Here is a 21,009-nt window from a genome sequence, read left to right as displayed (position 1 = left end):
TGCGTTGCTGATCTCACTCTGCGATGGAAATTACCACTATTACTTCCCATTGAACACATCCAGCAGCAGAATGTTCATTCCCTGAGACTGTTCCGACATGCTTAATCTGATTCTGATCCCTCCCTGATATAGATACAATTCCTCCCCCAGACAGCAACATAATGTTCACTCCCTGAGACTGCAGTGCGCGTAGTGGACAATCGCGGTACTGCAGGGGATCAGCAGCTCCCCGAAGGTGAAAGCTTTCTGAATCAGGAAGTGCCCGGAGTTAACATGGCTACCAAAGGAGAGACCGAGAGTTTGAGCGAGGAGGTAATTTGTCCCGTCTGCCTGGATTTCTTCACCGATCCGGTATCACTGGAGTGCGAACACAACTTCTGTCGCTCTTGTATCACACGATGTTGGGAAAGGGAGCAAAGAAACCCCTGCCCGGAATGTGGAGAAATGATTGCTGACGACACCCTTAGGGTGAATCGGGCCTTAGCAAATCTGACACAAAAATTTCGGAATTTAAACCTGAACCAGAAAGGGAAGGAAAGTAAACGTCAGTGTGAGGAACATGAGGAAGAACTGAAGCTGTTTTGTGAAACGGACAAGACACTGATCTGTGTGATCTGTGCAGCTGCGCAGGAACACAGAGAGCACCGCTTCAAGACGATTAAAGAAGCTGTTAAAATTTACAAGGTAAAACTAACCCGAATTTGATTTTCACTCTATCCTCCATTCTTCTGCCGGGGACCACAGGAGCCTTCACATCGAACACATCATGCCCCGCAACTTTCACCATCTCCAACGGGATTCTACCACCAAATACATCTCTCCCTCCAACAGCCCAGACCCTCCCCTCCCCACAACTCTCCGCTCTCAATTCGGATCGCGCTGTACGTACTGTATCGCCCTTGTTCATTCACTCCTCCCCACTAATCCCCCTCCTGTCACTGGCACCTCCAGGCGGGACAAGTGCTACACCTGACTCCTAACCTCCTCCCTCGTTACCATTCAGGGCCGCAAACAGCCCAGTTCCTCCCGTTCTTCCATGGTCCATTGTCCGCTCGTATTAGATTCCTTCTTCTCCTGCCCTTTACCTCTTCCAACTATCCACTCTCAGCTTCTCACCTCATCCCCCTGCCCCACGTTCCCCCTCACGTTGTCTCACCCGTCACCTGTCAGCTGGTTCTCATACCAACCTTTTTATTCTGGCTTCTGTCCCATTCTTTCGCAGTCGTAATGAAGGGTCTCATCCAGAAACACCGACTGTTTATTTCCCCTGGATAAATGCTGCCCATGATGTTGGGGTCCTGGTGTTGTGACCCCAACTCTTTACAATCTATATTAATGATTTGGAGAAAGGGACTAAGTGCAACGTATCGAAGTTTGCTGGTGACACAAAGATGGGAGGGAGTGTGGAGGACATTGAAACCCTGCAGGGGGACATAGATAGGCTGAGTGATTGGGCAGACATTTGGCAGATGAAATATGATGCTGGCAATTGTGAGGTAATAATGCAGCAAGTTATTATCTAAATAGAGAGAAATTGGAAAGTGCTTCTGTGCAAAGGGATCTGGGGGTCCTGTTGCAGGTAACACAAAAAGTTAGTATGCAAGTGCAGCAGTTTATTGCTAGGGGGATGGAGTATAAGAACAGGGAGGTCTTACTGCAGTTGTACCGGGTATTGGTGAGACCACACCTGGAGTACTGCATGCAGTTCTGGTGTCCATATTTAGGAAAGAACATACTGGCTCTCGAGGCAGTGCAGAGAAGGTTCACTAGGTTAATTCCGGGGATGGGTGGATTGATGTATGATGAGAGTTTGAGTAGATTGGGACTCTACTCATTGGAGTTCCGAAGAATGAGAGGCGATCTTATTGAAACATATAAGATTGTGAAGAGGCTTGATCGGGTGGATGCGGGGAGAATGTTCCCAATGATGGGTGAAAATAGGACTAGGGTGCATAATCTTAAAGTAAGGGGATGCCGTTCCAGGACTGAGATGAGAAATTTCTTCACTCAGAGGGTAGTGGGGCTGTGGAATTTAACTGCCCCAGAGAGCTGTGGAAGCAACTACACTCAATAAATTCAAAACGGAGATAGACATTTTCCTGGATAAATCTGGCATTAGGGGATACGGTGAGTGAGCATGTAAGTGGACATGAGGCTAGGTTTAGATTAGCCAATGATCTCCTGGACCAGTTTTCGATAGCCTGGATGGGTCGGAGAGGAATTTTCAAGATTTCTTCTCCTCAATTGGCAAATCTTTTTTCCCCGGGTGATCTCATGTCTTGGGCGGGTTGAATAATAATATAACATGGGCGGCATGGTGCCCTGTTGGTTGCCACTGTTGCCTTGTGGGATTCGGTGATAACTAGAGTAAAGATTGGATCAGCCATGATCTTGCTGAATGGTGGAGCAGGCTTGAGGGGCCCATTGGCTCCTATCTCCTATCTCCTGCTCCTATCTCTTATGTTCTTATGTTATTTTCTGTTCTGCTTGACTCACTGAGTTCCTCCGGCATTTTGTGTGATAATTGGGGTTGATCCCTGTTATTTTGATGCATCTTTGTTTCTATTTCCTTCACTCTCTGACTTCTAGGATCAGCTAAAATCTTCCTTAGACTCTCTCACAAAAAAGAAATCAGACTTCCAGGAAAAGGAGCAGCAACAGAAAGAGAAAATTTCCGGAGTTCAGGTGAGGCTTCCTGAGTGGAATTTCTGATATTACTGTCGAGTTTTGCTCCATTTAATGCAGAATAGCCGAGTATCGCAGCTCCCGTGACCTGGGTTCGATCCTAACCTCTGCTGCTGTCTGTGTGGAGTTTGCATGCTCTCCCTATTACCACGAGAGATTCCGACACATCTCAAGGACATGCCGGATGAATGGCTAATTACCGTTGACCCTGTAAAGGTGGGGAGGGTGTGTGTGAATCAGATGGGAGTTTATGGGTCAATAAGTGAGAACAGGTTTCAGGAAAACATGAGGGAATTGTGTTGCTGGGAATGCACTCAGAAGTAGCATGAACTCCAATAGACCGAACTGAACGACAAAAGGAAACAGAGCACAGCAATGCAGTATATTAATCTTCACTTTCATTGGACAGGAACAGTCACACAGCCTTCTGTCCCACGTCACAGCACAGTTTGCTGAACTGCGCCAGATTATCACTGAGAAGGAGCAAATCTTACTCAGGGATCTCAGGGAAGAAGAGAAGAGGATTCTCAACCCAATGGAGAAAAATCATCTCGCTCTTCAAGAGAATATAAGGATTATTCAGGAGGAAATCACTAAGTTAAAGGAACAAATGGATCAAAAAGACAACGTGATATTTCTCAAGGTGAGGGATTATATTTCAATTTGTTTCTGTCAAAGGGCACTAAATAAACAGTGGTATATTTGAAATAAACACAGCACAGCGGCCTATTCTAACAAATCAATTCCCGCTGCTGGCGACCTCACACAGATGTTAAAATTGCATGATGCGCCCTCCAATCACTCCAATAATGACATTTGAAAATGTCCAAGATACGCTTTCAGTCCTTCATTAGTAAAATACAATCTTGAAGCGATGAAACTTCAGGGTAATTCATTGTAAAGTAAGCTGCAACACAGCGGTCAAGAACAGAATGACATCCGCCCGTCCCCAGCTCAAAACTGCCCAGAACAAAGTACAGATACGTAACTTTTTCCCTTCGCTTTTACCACGTCCCCAATCACGTGACGAGTTACCATAATAAACACGTAACACAGAATACAATGCAGACAGAAAACAGACGTGTTGCTCCTACACACAGTATTTACAAATGGCAGTAAACTGTTTCTCACCAGACAACTTATACAACTATTCAGGGTAGTTGTTGTCCCATAATAATAAGATTATTAAGGGATTGGACACGCTGGAGGCAGGAAGCATGTTTCCGCTGATGGGTGAGTCCAGAACTAGAGGCCACAGTTTAAGAATAAAGGGTAGGCCATTTAGAACAGTGATGCGGAGAAACTTTTTCACCCAGAGAGTGGTGGATATGTGGAATGCTCTGCCCCAGAAGGCAGTGAAGGCTAAGACCCTGGGTGCTTCAAGACAGGGTTAGATAGAGTTCTTATAGATAGCAGGGTCAAGCGAGATGGGGAGAGGACAGGATCGGGATACAGATTATGTATGTCAGCCATGATCACAGTGAGTGGCGGTGATGGCTAGAAGGCCCGAATGGCCTACTCCTGCACCTATTGTCTATTGTCCCAAAACTGGACTTGCACAACTTCTGTACATCCCAGGACATAATGCAAATTTCTCTGAAATTATGTAGTCTGATCACAACACAGAGCTGCTGACAGTGTCCTTAATTCTACATTAAATATCCTCTAAAACTCCAATTAACTCCCATTTCCAGTCATAGGCTGTGAATGTGTTTGGTGGAGTGGGTGTGAGGGTCTCTCTGTCAATCAGTGAGAACAAAGAATTTGACCCACACATCAGACTTATCTTCTGTATCCGGTTTCCATCAGATTAGGAAAACTATTATTGTCTCTTTACTTTTACAGATAACATTCAATCAGCAAAACATAACCAGGTCATTCGGTCCATTTTCTCCTCTCAATTTCCCTGCTTCACAATCCTCCACCCACCTACTCACCACACCCAGCAACAGTTCCCCGAAATCTCTGGTCCCTCATGTGTTTATCCAGTCTCCCCATTACATTCAATCTCTGCTGTTCCATTTCACCCACTCCTGTGGCACTGAGTTACACATCCTCTTCACTAAATTTCTTGTGGAATTGGTTAAAATCCATCTGGAATTACATCTCCCCACAAGTCTCCGCATAAATAGAGGTACTTCCTCTACCCACACACAATCACATACATCACTGAACTTAAATTCCTCAATCCTATCACACTGACGTCATATCCAGATGATAATGCACAGCCTGTCCTGTCTTCCCTGTAAGTTCCATCTTCTCAGTAATGGTCTGACATTCAGAAAGTTTCCCTGTCATTTACCCCGTGGTTCTGTATTGTCCGTGTGTATGAGTGACTGTGGGAGTGGGAATTTTCAACACCTTGTAATAATTTGGATGAAATTCAGGATGTGGTCAGTAAGTCCAATTCTAATCGGATCTGTGTTTTATTTATTTCAGGAGGAATCTCGTCGGAACAGGAGGTAGAACAGACTCTTCACTGAAACCTTGAATGAATTTGCAAAATAGTTCAGAATAGCAATTTATAACCAGCAGTTTAATATTTACAGGATTAATGACGATCTCCAGGAATTGTCAGTGACTGATGAGACCCTATCGGTTGAAAAATTCGATCACCTCTATTTGTTGAAAACAGTGCTGAGAGAAACGCTTGATGCTATTAATCGAGGTAAAACTTATAAAGATTAATTTTTCCTTGTTTATGAAGTTCAATTTAGTTCCAATTTGAGGCAAAGATTGTAATACTGGGCTGAAGGGGAACTGAAGTTTATTTTACATCAACCCCACCGACTGGTAGGCATCACTGTCACATGGTCAGCTGGAGATGTCAGACCCCTGAACACACCAGCACAGGGTCACAATACAACCAATACACGGGACTGGCAGATGAACCACTGTGTCCTGATCCCAGGCAAATGCACTAACACACCAGGACATGAGTCTGGATCTACCAGAAGAACTGGGAATTTAATACTGATGATAATATTGTAGGGAATAAAAGCAGGTATCAGTGTGGTGACAGGGATTGTCAGGAAAATACACAAGTCCTTCATGTGCGCTGTGAGTGCAGACTCTGATTGACGCAGGTCTTCCCCCTTCCGGATCAGCATCTCTCACTGTTGTTAGAGGCAGAAGAGGGGAGTGGTCGTGATCGGGGACTGTGTCATCAGGGGAACAGACATGAGGATCTATTGATGTGAACGGGACACCCGAATGGTTTGTTGCCTCCTGGGTGCCAGGGTCAGGGATGCCTCGAATCGTGTCCGCAGCATTTTAGAGAGGGAGGGAAAAGAGCCAGATATCTTGGTAAATTTGTGACAATGACATTGGAAGTAAAAGCAAAGAGGTCCTGAATATAGAATTGGGAGAGTTTGGTAGAAATCTCAGAAGCAGAGCCTCCAGGGTTGTAATTTCTTGATTGCTGGTGATGGTAGAAACAGGATAATTTGGCAAATAAAGCGTGGTTGAGAAGATGGTGCTGGGGACAGGGATTCAGATTCCTGGATCATTGGGATCTGTTCTGGTTGAGGAATGACCTGCTCAAAAGGGATGGGTCGCACCTCGACCCGAGGGAGAACAAAATTCTCGGTGAGCGAGGTTTGACGGAGCTGTTGGGGAGGGTCTGAACTGATTTGGTGGTGGTGGGGGCGCTGGGAACTGGAGTGAAGAGATAGGACTGATGGTGAAATGCAAAGATAGCGTGCAGTCAGACTGTCAGATAGGGCGGACAGATACCAGGACAAAATGGCAGCCAGCAGGATGAGTATCAGTGCATTGAGGATGCAGAATTAAAAAGGGGAGCAGATACAGTACACCAAGTGTTTTATCCCATCACATGGAGTATGAGAAATGCGGTGGATGATCTTGTTGCACTATTACCGATTGTCAGGTATGATGTTGTGGCTGAAGGATGGTTGTAGCAGAGAGCTGAATGTTCAAGGTTACACAATGTATTGGAGGAAGGAAGGAAGGCCGATGGAGTGGTGTGGCTCTGCTGGTAAATCAGCAGCAAGATGTGACATAGGATTGGACGATGTTGAATCCTTGTGGGTGAGGTAAGGAACTGCAAAAGTAAAAATGACACCAGTCATATACAGGCCTCCCAACAGTCAGTGGGCTGATGCCCACTGATTACAACTGGAAATAGAAAAGGCTGATGAAAAGGACAATGTTAGGATAATCATGGGAGATTTCAACATGCAGGTCATTTGGGAAAATCAGTTTGGTAAAGGATCTCAAGAGAGTGAGTTTGTTGAATGCATTGTGATGGCTTTCTAGAGCAGTTTGTCGTTGAGCCTACTCGGGGAACAGCTCTACTGGATTGGGTGTTATGTATTGAACCAGAGGTGAGTAGTTAAAAGAAACCTTAGGAAGCAGTGCTCACAACATGACAGAGTTCATCTTGAAATTTGATAAGGAGACAGTAAAGTCTGACATTGTAGTATTTCAGAGGAGTAAACGAAATTACAGTGCTCTGAGAGAGGAGCTGGCCAAAGCAAATTGGAAGGAGAAGCTGGCAGGGATAGGGAAGAGCAGAAATGGTGTCAGTTTCTGGGAGAATGAGAGAGGTGAAGGAAAGATGTATTCCAAAAATAAATAAATACTCAAATGGCAAAATAGTAAAACCGTGGCTGACAAGGGAAGGCAGGTTATTGTAACGGCAAAAGAGAGGGCATACAACTAATCAAAAATTAGTAGGAAGACAGAGGATTGGGAAGTTTTTAAATATCTGCAGAGCGGAGCTAAAAGAATGATTGGAAGAAAAAAATAAACAATAAATTGACTTATTTGAATTGAATTGACTTTATTACTTACATCCTTCAGATACATGAGGACTAAAAATCTTTACGTTGTGTTTCCACCTAAATGTGCAATGTGAAATTTATAGTAATTTATAATGAATTATATGTATTACATGCTGGTCAATATAACATAGAAATACAGTTGTGTCAGCATGAGTTCAGCAGTCTCCTGGCCTGGTTGAAGAAGCTGTCCCGGAGCCTGTTGCTCCCGGCTTTTAAGCTGCGGTACCGTATCCCGGATGGTAGCAACTGGTACAGGTTGTGGTTGTGGTGACTCTGGTATCCAATGAACCTTCAGGCCCTTTTTACACACCTGTCTTTGTAAAACAAGTTAGCAAACAATATCAAATTGTTTTTCAACTAGTGTAAAAAAATTAAAGCAGAGATGAGAGTGGATATAGGACAACTAGAAAATGAGGCCGGATTTATAACAACGCGGGATTAAGAAATGGCAGATATACCAAATATTTTGCACCCATCTTCACCGTGGAAGACACAAGCACTGTGCCCGGTGTTGAAGGGTTCGAGGGAGGAGAAGTGAGTGCAGTTACTGTTACAAGGGAGAAGGTGCTCAAAAAGCTGAAAGGTCTCAAGGTACACAAGTCACCCGGACCAGATGAACTGCACCCTAGTGTTCTGAAAGAGGTTGAGGTAGACATTTTGGTGGTGTTTCAAATGATCTTTCAAGAAACGTTGGACCCTGGCATGGTGCCAGAGGACTGGAAGATTGCAAACATCACAACTCTTTAAGTAAAGAGGAAGGCAACAGAAAGGAAATTATACAACAGTTCGCCTCATATCTGTGGTTGGGAAGAAATTGGAGTCAATTGTTAAATGTGAGGCTATGGAATACTTGGTGACACTGGACAAGATAGGACAAGTCAGCATGGCTTCGTTAATGGAATATCCTGCCTGACAAACCTGTTGGGATTCTTTGAGGAAATTACAAGCAGGATAGATAAAGGGGATGCAGTGAATGTTGTACATTTGGAATCTCGGAAGGCCTTTGACAAGGTGCCACTCATGAAGTTGGTAACCAGATTCAGAGGCCATGTATTACAGAAAAGTTACAGACATGGTTAGAATATTGGCTGATTGGTAGGAAACAGCGAATGAGAGTAAAGGGATCTGCAACGTTTCAGGTCAAGTTCCATTTACCAACCTCCCTAACTATGACAATGCTACCCGATAGACGACTCAGAATAAAGTCTTGTCTCACTTTCAATCAGAGGCCTCTGGTTCTGTACTCCCATTTCTTGGAAAAAGAAACTTTATTTAAGCTCCACGTGCTAGCGAGGGGAAGAATAGTAGGATCAGGCAGATGAATGTGTGGCTGACAGACTTTTGCAAGGGCAGGGCTTCAGATTCTTGGATCATTGGCATCTCTTCAGGGGCAAGTATTACCTGTTCGAAAAGGACGCGTTACACCGGAACCGGAAGGGGATCAATATCATAGCCGAAATGTTTAATAGAGCTGTTAGGGAGTGTTTAAGCTAATTTGGCAGGGGAATGGGAAACCTGAATGATAGAGCGGAGGAGGAGCAAAACAGAAATAAACCTAAGATAGTGAACAGTAAAGATGTCAGGAAGGACAGACAGGTGATGGAGCAAATTTGTAGCCAATGGGATAAGTTGCAGTGCAATCAAAACAAAAAGTATCAAATACTGTATTCAAGGTGTTATGCTTAAATATACACAACATAAAGAATAAGGTGGATGATCTTGTCGTACAGCTACTGATTGGCAGGTATAATTTTGTGGCCATCACTGAGTCGTGGCTAAAGGATGCATGTCTCTGAGAGCTGAACGTCCAAGGATACACGGTGTAGCGGAAAGACAGGCAGGTAGGCAGAGTTGGTGGCGTGGCTTTATTGGTAAGAAATAATATTAAATCATTAGAAAGAGGTGACATAGGACTGGAAGGTGCAGAAACTTTCTGGGTTGAGCTGTGAAATCGCAGGGGTAAAAGGACCCTGATTGCAGTTATCTACAGGACTCCTAACAGCTGTAGTAATGTGGACAACAGATTACAACAGGAAATAGAAAAGGCTTGCCAGAATGGCAGTGTTATGATAATTGTGGGGATTTTAACATGCGAGTGGTTTGGGAAAATCAGGTCGACACTGGATCTCAAGAGAGAGAATTTGTAGAGTGTCTGCGAGATGGCTTTTCAGAACAGCTTGTTGCTGAGCTAACTAGGGAGATCAGACGTACTGGATTGGATATTGTCTAATGAACCAGAGGTGATTAGAGAGATTGAAGTGAAGGAACCGTTAGGAGGCAGTGATCGTAACATGATTGAGTTCACTGTGAAATCTGAGAAAGAGAAGCTGAAATCCGATGTGTCGGTATTGCAGTGGAGTAAAGGAAATTACAGTGGCACGAGAGAGGAACTGGCCAAATTTGACTGGTAGGGGACACTAGCGAAAAGGACGGCAGAGCAACAGTGGCTGGAGTTTATGCGAGAAGTGAGGAAGGTGCAAGGCAGATATATTCCAAAAAAGAAGAAATTTTCAAATGGAAAAAGTATGCAACCGTGGCTGACAAGAGAAGAGAAAGCCAAAGTAAAAGCAAAGGAGAGGACATCCAAGGAAACAAAAATTAGTGGGTAGACAGAGGATTGGGAAGTTTTTAAAAGCTTACAAAGGGAAACTAAGAAGGCCATTAAGAGGGAAAAGATGAAATATGAAAGGAAGCTTGCAAATAATATCAAAGAAAATACTAATAGCTTTTTCAAGTATATACTGTGTACAAAACAGGTGACAGTGGATATAGGACTGGTAGAATATAATGCTACAGAAATTGTAATGGGAGAAAAGGAGATAGCCTAGGAACTGAACGAGTATTTTCATCAGTCCTCACTCAAGGGTGTTAGGGAAGAGAAGTGCGCAGTCACAATTACGACAGAGAAAGTACTCAGGAAGCTGAATAGTCTAAGGGTAGAGAAATCTCCAGGACCAGATGGAATGCACCCATGTGTTTTGAAGGAAGTAACTGTGGAGATCGCGGAGGCATTAGCAATGATCTTTCAAAAGTCAATAGACTCTGGTATGGTTCCGGAGGAGTAGAAAAGTCTAAATGCCACTCTGGTATTTAAGAAGGGGGCAAGGAAGCAAAAAGTAAATTATAGACCTGTTAGCTTGACATCGGTGGTTGTGAAGTTGTTTGAGTCAATTGTCAAGGATGAGGTTACGGAGTACCTGGAGGCATATGACAAGATAGGCCAAACTCAGCATGGTTTCCTTAAAGGAAAATCCTGCCTGACAAACCCATTGAAATTTTTTGAGGAAATTACAAGTAGGCTAGACAAGGGAGATGCAGTGGATGTTGTGTATTTGGATTTTCAGAAGGCCTTTGACAAGATGCCTCACATGAGGCAGCTAAAAAAGATAAAAGCCCATGCAATTACTGAAATTTACATATGTGGATAGAGCGTTGGCTGATTGGCAGGAAACAGAGAGTGGGAATAAAGGATCCCATTCTGGTTGGCTGCCTGTTACCGGTGGTATTCCACAGGGGTCCGTGTTGGGAGCACTACTTTTTACGTTGTATATGAACGATTTTGATTATGCAATAAATGGCTTTGCGGCTAAGTTTGCTGATGATTCAAAGATAAGCGGAGGGAACGGTAGTGCTGAGGAAACAGAGAGTCTGCAGAGGGACTTGGATAGATTGGGAGACTGGTCAAAGAAGTGGCAAATGAAATACAATGTTGAAAAGTGTATGGTCATGCACGTTGCTAGAGGAAATAAACGGACTGACTATTATTTAAGTGGAGAGAGAACTCAAAGTTCTGAGATGCAATGGGACTTGGGAGTGCTCGTGCAGGATACCCTTAAGGTTAACCTCCAGGTTGAGTCGGTGGTGAAGAAGGTGAATGCAATGTTGGCATTCATTTCTAGAGAAATAGAATATAGGAGCAGGGATGTGATGTTTAGGCTCTATAAGGCCTCACTGGGAATACTGTGTGCAGTTTTGTGCTACTTATTTAATAAAGGATGTTCTGACATTGGAGAGGTTTCAGAGCAAATTCATTAGAATAATTCCGGGAACGAGAGGGTTAACATATGAGTAACAGTTGACCTGTCTTGAATTGTACTCCGTGGAGTTTAGAAGAATGAGAGGGAACCTCCCAGAAACATGGTCGGATGTTAAAAGGCATGGACACAATGGATGTGGCAAAGTTGTTTCCCATGGTGCGGGTGTCTAGAACGAGAGAGCATGACTTAAGGATTGAAGGGCGCCCATTCAGAACGGAGATGCAAAGAAATTTTTTTAGCTAGAGGGTGGTGAATCTGTGAATTTCTTGCGGCAGTGGAGTCCAGGTCATTGGGTGAATTTAAGACAGAGATTGATCAGTATCTGAGTAGCCAGGGCATCAGAGGGCACGGTGAGAAGGTGGGAGAGTGGGAATAAATGGGAGAGCGGATCAGCTCATGATAAAATGGTGAAGCAGATTCGAAACACCGAATGGCCAGCTTATGCTGCTTTGTCTTATGGTCTTATTTGAAAGCACCAGTATACGGAATAAGCATCTTGTAGCACAGGTAGAGTTTGGCAGGTACAAACATAGGCAGTTACGACGTTAGCTGAAGGAATATAAGCATAGACAATTCTGTAAACAGGGCAAAATTCAAACATCAGAGGTGCAAAAGGACATGGGTGTCCTTGTGCAGGATTCCCTGAAGGTCAACATGCAGTTTTTCTCAGTGGTAAGATTGGCAAACTCAATGTTTGCTTTAATTTCGAGAGGATTATAATACAAGAGCAAGGATGTAATTCTAAGGCTTTATAAGGCATTGGTCAGACCACACTTGGAGCATTGTGAGCAGTTTTGGGTCCCTTCTATCTGAAAACAAGTACTGGCATTGGAGGGGTTCCAGAAGATTCACAAGAATGATTCTGAGAATGAAAGAGTTAACATATGAGGAGTGTTTGATGGTTCTGGGCCTGTACTCACAGGAGTTCAGAAGAACAGCTAAATTATTATCCACCTCAACCCTATGTTCCCGCCTCCTCCCCATAACTTTTGAGAATCTTACTAATCAAGATGTTTACTTATTAACATCTGCTTTAAAAATCAAACAGGAGAAAATCTACAGATGCTGGTAATTCAAGCTACACAGGTCCTGATGAAGGCTCTCGCCAGATCTCTCTGACACCTGTCTGGAAAGATCTGATGTTGGGAGAATGTGGGTGGGTCGAGAACGGTAAGCACAACGTCTGACTATAGGGATGTCCATTCAGGACAGAGATGAGAAATTCCTTTATCCACGGGACAGTGAATCTGCCACAGGCAACTGTGGAGGCCAAATAATTGAGTATATTTAAAGCGGAGTAACACACACAAATTGTTTTGAGGGGGAACGTCACGTGATGACGTGGGATCGAGACGCGGATATCCAGCTCTCCCCTAAAAAAACACTAACTAATTAATGGTTAAGTGAAGAAAATTTAGTAAATATTTCCTAAAAACTACGTCTAAACTGCTCAGGATTTTCCTTAGAGATGCCTCCTAAACAGACAAGGAAGAAAACTATTACTTTGAGGATAGTACAAGTTGAGCCGGCCACCACAAAGAAACCTCAAGTGCATCTCAGTCCGGCGATACAGAACAGAAATCGTCCGCAGCGTCAATAATCTCCAAGAAGGAACAACAGGTACCGCGCGTGCGCGCAGGAAAGGCCGTGCGCAACATGAACTTTTGAACTACAAATCCCAGCTAGCATTGGAAGCGGAAGTGACGATGAACCCGCGGTGGAATCGGATTCTCTGGAACATACAGATGAAGATGGGGAGGTAAAAGAAGAACAACAGGAAGAGATTGCAGCTGGAAGATATTCTGGACTCATAAGAGTTCCTTCTTTGGGGCAAATATTGCATGAATTAAAAGAATTAATAAAATTAAAAATAATACAAGAAGATATTAAAAATATGAAGGCTATGTTTGATAAAATGGTGAAAAATCAGTAGAAAATGGAGAAGAAAATTAAAAACCTGGAAGAAATAACGGGAAAGACTATTGAGAGTGTGAAGAAAATGGGAGATAATACTCTTGCTTGGACATCAGAAAGAAAAAGACAGTTGGAAAAAATGGACATGCTTGAAAATTTTAGTGGACAAAATAATATTAAAATTTTTGGTCTTAAAAGAAGGGATAGAGGGAGAGGATCCAATATTTTTTTTTTGAGAAATCGATCCCGGAAAATTTGGAAATGGAAGAGGGAACCCAGTTGATTGAATTCGAAAGGGTCCACAGAGCTTTAACGTCAAAACCCACGACCAATCTTAATAAAATGCTGAAGATATAAAGATAAAGAAAAGATCCTGAAGGCGGCTGCTCAATATGCCAGAAAGAAAATTGAGCCATTGACGATAGAAGGGAAAGCAGTTCTTTTCTATTCTGATATAATTTATGGCCTTTGAAGAGAAAGAAGAAATTTAAGCTAGTGAAAAATGTTTTATGGGAAAAGGGTTATAAATTTATATTGCGCCACCCAGCAACACTGATAATTTTTTTCGATGACGGAAAAAGAAGATTTTTTACTGATCATCGGGATGCAGAGGAGTTTGCACAAGAACTCCCAAATATTCACTAGTCACAGTAAAGAATTAAAAGTGAAACAGATTAAAGATGAAGACAGGGACACTGAAGTGAGCTGATGGGCATTAAGGACAAAAGAATGTTTAAATATACTTTTAATTATATGATACAGGTAAAAAATTGAGAAATATTAATCGAAAGTCGTGATAATATTTTTTCTCATATATACTTTTTTCACGTTACGGGGAGCTGGGGGAACTTCGGATCGATCGCTACGGGATTCACGTATGTAATCATGGCGTTTGCACAACGGAGGGGGTTATGTGGTGTTTTTTTTATTCACAAAATCAGCAGGGGATTTATTTTTCTTTTATCTTTCTTTCTTTGCCTGGATGATCGGAGGGGAGACACATAGCAACATGGAGAATTTTAAAATAATTCCCCAAGGTACTATGAGAGTTGAATTATTATGTATTATTATAGACTGGAGTAACCACGTTAAACATAATGACTAATTTACTGACTTTTGAAAGTTTTAATGTTAATTGCTTAATGGACCGGTGAAAAGATAAAGAATGTTAACATACATTAAGAAAATGAAAATAGATAAAGCTTTTATACAAGAAACGCCTTTAACAGAGATAGAACATCAGAAATTAAAGAGAGATTGGGTCCGAAATGTTATAGCAGCTTCATTTAATTCAAAAGCGAGGGGAGTTGCAATTTTGGTCTACAAAACTTTACCAATTAAAATACAAAATGTATTAATTGATTCTGTGGGTGGATATGTAATTTTACATTGTCAAATATTTTCAGAACTATGGACTCTTGTGAATATTTATCCACCAAATGAAAACGTCGTAAAGTTTATACCGGAGTCTTTTTTGAATTTGGCTGGAGCACACGATAATTATTAATAGGTGGAGAATTCAACTTTTGTCTAGACCCAGTTTTAGATAGGTTTAGGTACGTTTTACAAAACCAAAAGAAGCAAAATTAACTTTATCATTGATGAAAGACTTAAATTAGATGGATAAATGCAGAAGAATTAACCCAAGAGAAAGAGATTATTCATTTTATTCAAATAGACATAAAACTTATTCAAGGATAGTTTTTTTCTTACTATCAGCGCATAGTCAGGACAGAGTGAAAAATATGGAATATAAAGCAAGAATATTGTCAGATCATTCCCTCTTGATAATGACAATGATAATGATAGATAAAGAGAAATCGATTTACAGATGTAGATTTAATTCAATATTATTAAAACGTCAAGATTTTTGTGATTTTACGAAAAAACAGATTCAAGTTTTTTTAGATACAAACTCACATTCAGTTGATGATGAATTTATATTATGGGAAGCGATGAAGGCATATTTGAGAGGCCAGATAATGTTATACTTCTAAAATTAAGAAGGAATATATGGTAGAAATAGATCAATTGTTAAAAGAGATTACAAAATTAGAAAAAGAATCTCAAAGATATATGACAGAAGAAAAACAAAGACCACTTGTTAATAAGAAACTGCAATATAATACACTTCAGACATACCGAACAGAAAAAAGCAATTATGAGATCTAAACAAAGATCTTATGAACTAGGTAGAAGATCACACAGGATTCTTGCTTGGTAGTTAAAAACAGACCAGGCTTCCCAAACGATAAATGCAATTAGAACAAGTGTAAATAAAATTATTTATAAACCTTTATAAACTTTTAAAACTTTTCATTCTGAATCGTATCAATCACAATCACAAAATGATATTGTTGAGATAGAAAGCTTTTTATCACAAATAACTCTCCCAAAATTGAATTTGGAAGAACAGAACGGATTCGATGTGCCTTTTACATTAAAAGAGGTCGAAGAAGCTCTCGGATCACTTCAGAGTAATACGTCTCCAGGAGAAGATGGTTTTCGGCCTGAATTTTACAAAAGGTTTAAAGATTTATTAATTCCTCCTTTTATGGAGCTAATACACTAAGCGGAAAGAACGCATAAGCTTCCAGAACCTATTTCGACAGCTATTTTAATAGTATTGCCAAAAAAAGACAGAGATCCTTTAAAACCAACATCATATAGACCTATTTCTTTGTTGAACATGGATTATAAAATAATAGCAAAAATTTTATCTAACAGATTATCTAAATACTTATCAAAATTAATACATATGGACCAAACAGGATTTATTAAAAATAGACAATCGACAGATAATATAACTCGGTTAATTAGCATAATTCATTTGGCACAAAAGACGGAAGAAATGAGTGTAGCAGTTGCTTTGGATGCAGAAAAAGCATTTGATAGATTGGAATGGGATTTTTTTTATCTAAGGTATTGGAAAAATATGGATTCGGGGTATCTTTTATAAAATGGATTAAAACAAATACTAACCCCAAAGCTAAAGTGGTGACAAATGACCAAATTTCAACATAATTTCAGACAAATTTCAACATAGACAAGGTTGTCCATTATCATCTGCTTTATTTGTGTTGGCGATAGAGCCATTGCTGAATTAATTAAAACTGACTCAGATATTATGTGTTTCAGAGTTAATCTGGAGGAATATAAGATTAGCTTATTTGCTGATGATGTTCTGAATTATCTAACTAACCAATTACATTCGTTCCGTAAATTATCTTCTAGATTGGAAGAATATGGGAAAATATCAGGGTACAAAATAAATTGGGATAAAAGTGAAATTCTACCACATACTAAAGGAGATTATAGTCAATGTTGATTAATAACTCTATTTAGATGGCCAATAAATGGTATAAAATATTTAGGTATAAATGTTGATAATAATATAAAGAATTTATATAAATTAAATTATTTGCCATTATTGAAAACAAATTCAAGAGGATCTTGATAAATGGTTGATGCTACCAATGAAATTAGTAGGTAGAGTCAATGCTGTAAAAATAAATATATTCCCTAGATTACAATATTTATTCCAAACATTACCAATACAATTATCACAGAATTTTTTTCTGGAGTTAAATAAATAGGCAATAAACAATAGACAATAGGTGCAGAAGTAGACCATTCGGCCCCTCGAGTCTGCACAGCCATTCTGAGATCATGGCTGATCATTCACTATCAATACCTAGTCCCTGCCTTGTTCCCATATCCCTTGATTCCCCTACCCATCATATATCTATCTAGCTCCTAAATGTGTGAGGAATTTCCTTTGCAAAGGTAAGATGTCAAGAATATCGTTGGAAAAATTCACATGGAAATTTGACCTAGGAGGGTTACAATTACCAAATGTTAAGAATTATTACAAAGCAAATCAACTTACATTTATTGCACCCTTTCTTGATGAAGATAAACCAGCATGGATTAGAATATAATTAGACATAATAGGAGAAAATAGAGCAGAAGATTTTATATATAAATGGGAATCTAAATGGATACGGGAAAAGAAAGAATCTCCTATACTGAAACACTTGATTGATTTATGGAATTAGATAAATGTTGATGATGAGATAAATACATCTTTATTATCAAAGACAGCTTTAATTCAAAATAAACTTATCCCTTTTACAATGGATAATCAGCTTTTATATAACTGGTTACACAAAGGGATTAGATATATAAGAGACTGTTTTGAAGGAGGTATATTAAGGTCATTTGACCAATTAAAGAATAAATATAAAATATCAAATAACACTCTGTTCTGTTATTTCCAATTAAGGACTTATTTAAGAGGTAAACTGGGTCAAACAATGTTATTGCTGAAACCTAATGAAATAGTAAATTTAATTCATAAAGGAAACATTTACAACATTATTTCTGGTATGTATAATTTGATTCAAAAACAGGCAATTAAACAAGGAATTCATAAGTCAAGACAAAAGGGAAACTGATTTGAATATTAAAATTGATGAAACAAGTTGGTCAAGATTATGTCTTGACAGTATGACAAATACAATAAATGTTCGACTAAGATTAGTAAAATATAACATTTTACATCAAATTGATATTACACCACAAAAATAAATAGATTAAACTCAAATTTATCTGATCAATGTTTTCGATGTAATCAAGAAATTGTTAATTTTTACACTGTACTTGTTCTTGTTCTAAAATTCAACCTTTCTGGACAAATTTAAGAGTTTTATTTGAACAAATTATTGGAATACAACTTCCACACAATCCAATATTGTTTTTACTTGGCGATATTGAAGGGATAAAATCAAAATCCAAATTGAATAAACATTAGAACAAATCATAAAAATTGCATTAGCAGTAGCCAAAAAGGCTATTGCAGTTACTTGGAAATCGGATTCATACTTGAGTATAGATCGTCAGAAGAATGAAAATTTTAGCTGTATTCCACTTGGAAAAATCACATATAATTTAAGAGATAAATATGGAATATTTCTGAAAATTTGGCGCCGTTATTTACAAAAAATATGATTAAATATATACGTGCTCCGAAGATAAAATTATTGGTTATCTGCGGAAAGAAATAAACATACATATTAAAACTAATATGAACTCCATGGAGCATTCAGGGATCTTCCGAAATCCAGGCATTATTTGTTCATTTATTTATTTCCTCTTCTTTTTTTCTCTATTGGGATGTTGGGGGGGGGGGGGAAGGGTTTTTATTTCTTTCTGTATTTGAAAATTGTAACACACACAAATTGTTGGGGGAACAGCAGGCCGGGAAGTTTCTATGGAAAAGAGCAAACAGTCGACGGTTCAGACTGAAACACTTCATCAGGACCTGTGTTGCTTAAGGGTCCCTGCAAATTCATCCCCTGTCCTAAGGGCTGCGGGGGATGGGGTTGTGGTAAAGGGGACAAAGTCATTCTCATCTGCAATTTTTGCCCCCTCTAGCTTCTCATTACGTCTACACACACAGTTCACCCACATGCTATCCACACTTCCCTCACCTGGTTCAATCTGACATTCAATTCTGGCCTAAAGGTTCCCATTATCACCTCCTTTACTGTTTCAAACCATCACACTGCCCCACTTCCCACTCACAAATAACAGTGAACATTGTATGGCGGGCCTGTTCCTGTGCTGTACTGCTCTATGTTCTCTGTTCCCAGTTTCGAAGAATGAGAGGAGATCTCATGGAAACGCAAAATTCTTTCAGGGGTCAACAGGCAGGAGTGAGGCAGGATGTTTCCCCTGTCTGAAGAGTCAAGGGCCAGGGGTCTCTCTGCTCTCCGTCCAGCGGAAAACACTTGGGGCCTTTCCCTTTTTCCCGGGGCCGCGCTGCCCGAGCCTCCCCCAGATTCCCGGGGCCGCGCCGCCCGGGACTCCCGCCACCCCCGATCCGCGGGGCTGCGCAGCCCGAGTCTACCCCCACCCCGATCCGCGGGGCCGCTCAGCCCGTCACCCCCCCATCCCCGGGGTCGCGCTGCCCGAGTCTCCCCCCGAACCCCGGGACCGCGCTGCCCGTGTCCCCCAAACCCCCCGATCCCCGGGGACTCTCTAACTCTCTGCTTCTCCCCCCAGTCTCTGTCACCCTGGATGTGGAAACGGCGCATCCGTATCTCGAGGTGTCTGAGGATCGGAAGAGTGTGAGACGGACCCGGACCCGGTGGAATCTCCCTGACACCGGGAAGAGATTCACATACTGGGAATGTGTGCTGGGGTCGGAGGGATTCACATCGGGGAGACATTACTGGGAGGTGGAGGTGACGGGGATTCGGAGCTGGTGGCTGGGAGTCGCCGCAGAGTCTGTGGAGAGGAAGAGACGGGCCATACTGAGACCGGAGACTGGATTCTGGATCATCGGGCGGGTTGGTGACGTGTTACATCGGGATTATGACGTGTTATATCGGTATTATGACGTGTTCCGTGGTCTCCCCTCCCCCTGGTCCCGTCTCGCTGCCGGTCCCATCCCCGGAAGGATGGGAGTTTATCTCAGTTACGAGTCCGCGACAGTTTCATTTTACAACGCGGAGACCAAGTCCCATCTCCACACCTTCACTGGGAATAAATTCACGGGGAAACTTTATCCTGTCTTTCGGACTGGGGATGAAAACCAGTGGCTGAGAATCTGCTCCGGTTCCGCTCCGGGTCTGGAAACAGATCGGGTCCCGGGACTGGCGGCAGGAGTGAAATCCCTGTAAATATAAATGTGCGGGGAGTGCAGCTAAATACGTGGCTATGGAAATGGTGCAGGAGGGAGGGCTTCATGTTTCTGGACATTTGGGCTTTGTTCCCGGGAAGATGGGGCCTGTTCCGACGGAACGGATTGCGCCGAAACTGGACGGGGACTAACATTCTTGCGGGTAGATTTACTACAGCTGCTCCAGGGAATTTAACCTAAATTTGGAGAGGGAGGGGAACCAGAGTGTTAGAGCAGATAGTGAGGTGGAGGAGGATTAATGTCATGCGAGGACTGCATGTGTAGACAGAAATCAAAGCTTTATACATTAGATTGTAAATTGATTTTCAGAACTTTAGAAATTGCAGAAAACAAAGATTTCCAAAAGAAAATAATGAAGCACATGACAAGAACATATGTGAAAAAGTGGCTACTTCAGTTTTACACCTATCGCAATAATTGTCTATGTTAGGAAATATTTTGGATCGTCTCTCCTTTGTTAAATAGTAACAGTGAACAATTTTAAATTGAATTAAACACTGATTGGCACATATCAAAGAAGAATTGACCATCTTCAATAACAAAGGTCAAATTAAGTTATCTCTCCCAAACTTGTTTAATCTTTAGTGATTAAGGGGATCTTTTTGTTTTGCAGATTTATTTATTTTTATTATAATTTATTTAGTAATGGTCGATTGATGACTTTTGAAGAGTTAATTAGCAAATATTCTCTCCCTCATTCACACTTACTGAAATATCTTCAGGTTAGACATTTTTTACAAAAATAGTTATCTAAGTTTCCATATATGCAAGAATCTGATTTGTTGGATACTATTTTGAATATGAATTCTTTAGTGAGGTTCCATTGGTAGAATTTATAATTTATTATTAATACATTAATATA

The 21,009-nt window shown here is 41.1% G+C and overlaps 1 protein-coding gene across 1 annotated transcript; it reads left to right on the top strand.

Moving 5' to 3' along the window:
• Positions 1-273: 273 nt before the first annotated feature.
• LOC132385896 (zinc-binding protein A33-like) lies at positions 274-20,127 on the top strand. The gene is made up of 6 exons (XM_059958134.1): positions 274-684; positions 2,590-2,685; positions 3,095-3,328; positions 5,125-5,147; positions 5,235-5,353; positions 19,508-20,127. The coding sequence occupies exons 1-6, from the start codon at positions 274-276 to the stop codon at positions 20,125-20,127; spliced, it is 1,503 nt and encodes a 500-aa protein (XP_059814117.1).
• Positions 20,128-21,009: the final 882 nt, after the last annotated feature.

Source organism: Hypanus sabinus (genome assembly GCF_030144855.1).
Source record: "Hypanus sabinus isolate sHypSab1 chromosome X2 unlocalized genomic scaffold, sHypSab1.hap1 SUPER_X2_unloc_4, whole genome shotgun sequence".
NCBI lineage: Eukaryota > Metazoa > Chordata > Chondrichthyes > Myliobatiformes > Dasyatidae > Hypanus > Hypanus sabinus.
The sequence above is the reverse complement of the archived record's forward strand: the minus strand, read 5'-3'. Positions and strand labels throughout refer to the sequence as shown.

Excerpts from the sequence above, each read along its gene's own strand:
- LOC132385896 (XM_059958134.1), top strand. The coding sequence starts at position 274 with ATGGCTACCAAAGGAGAGACCGAGAGTTTGAGCGAGGAGGTAATTTGT. Across the intron at positions 685-2,589 it reads AAGCTGTTAAAATTTACAAG|GATCAGCTAAAATCTTCCTT; the intron begins GTAAAACTAACC and ends TCTGACTTCTAG. Across the intron at positions 3,329-5,124 it reads ACAACGTGATATTTCTCAAG|GAGGAATCTCGTCGGAACAG; the intron begins GTGAGGGATTAT and ends TATTTATTTCAG.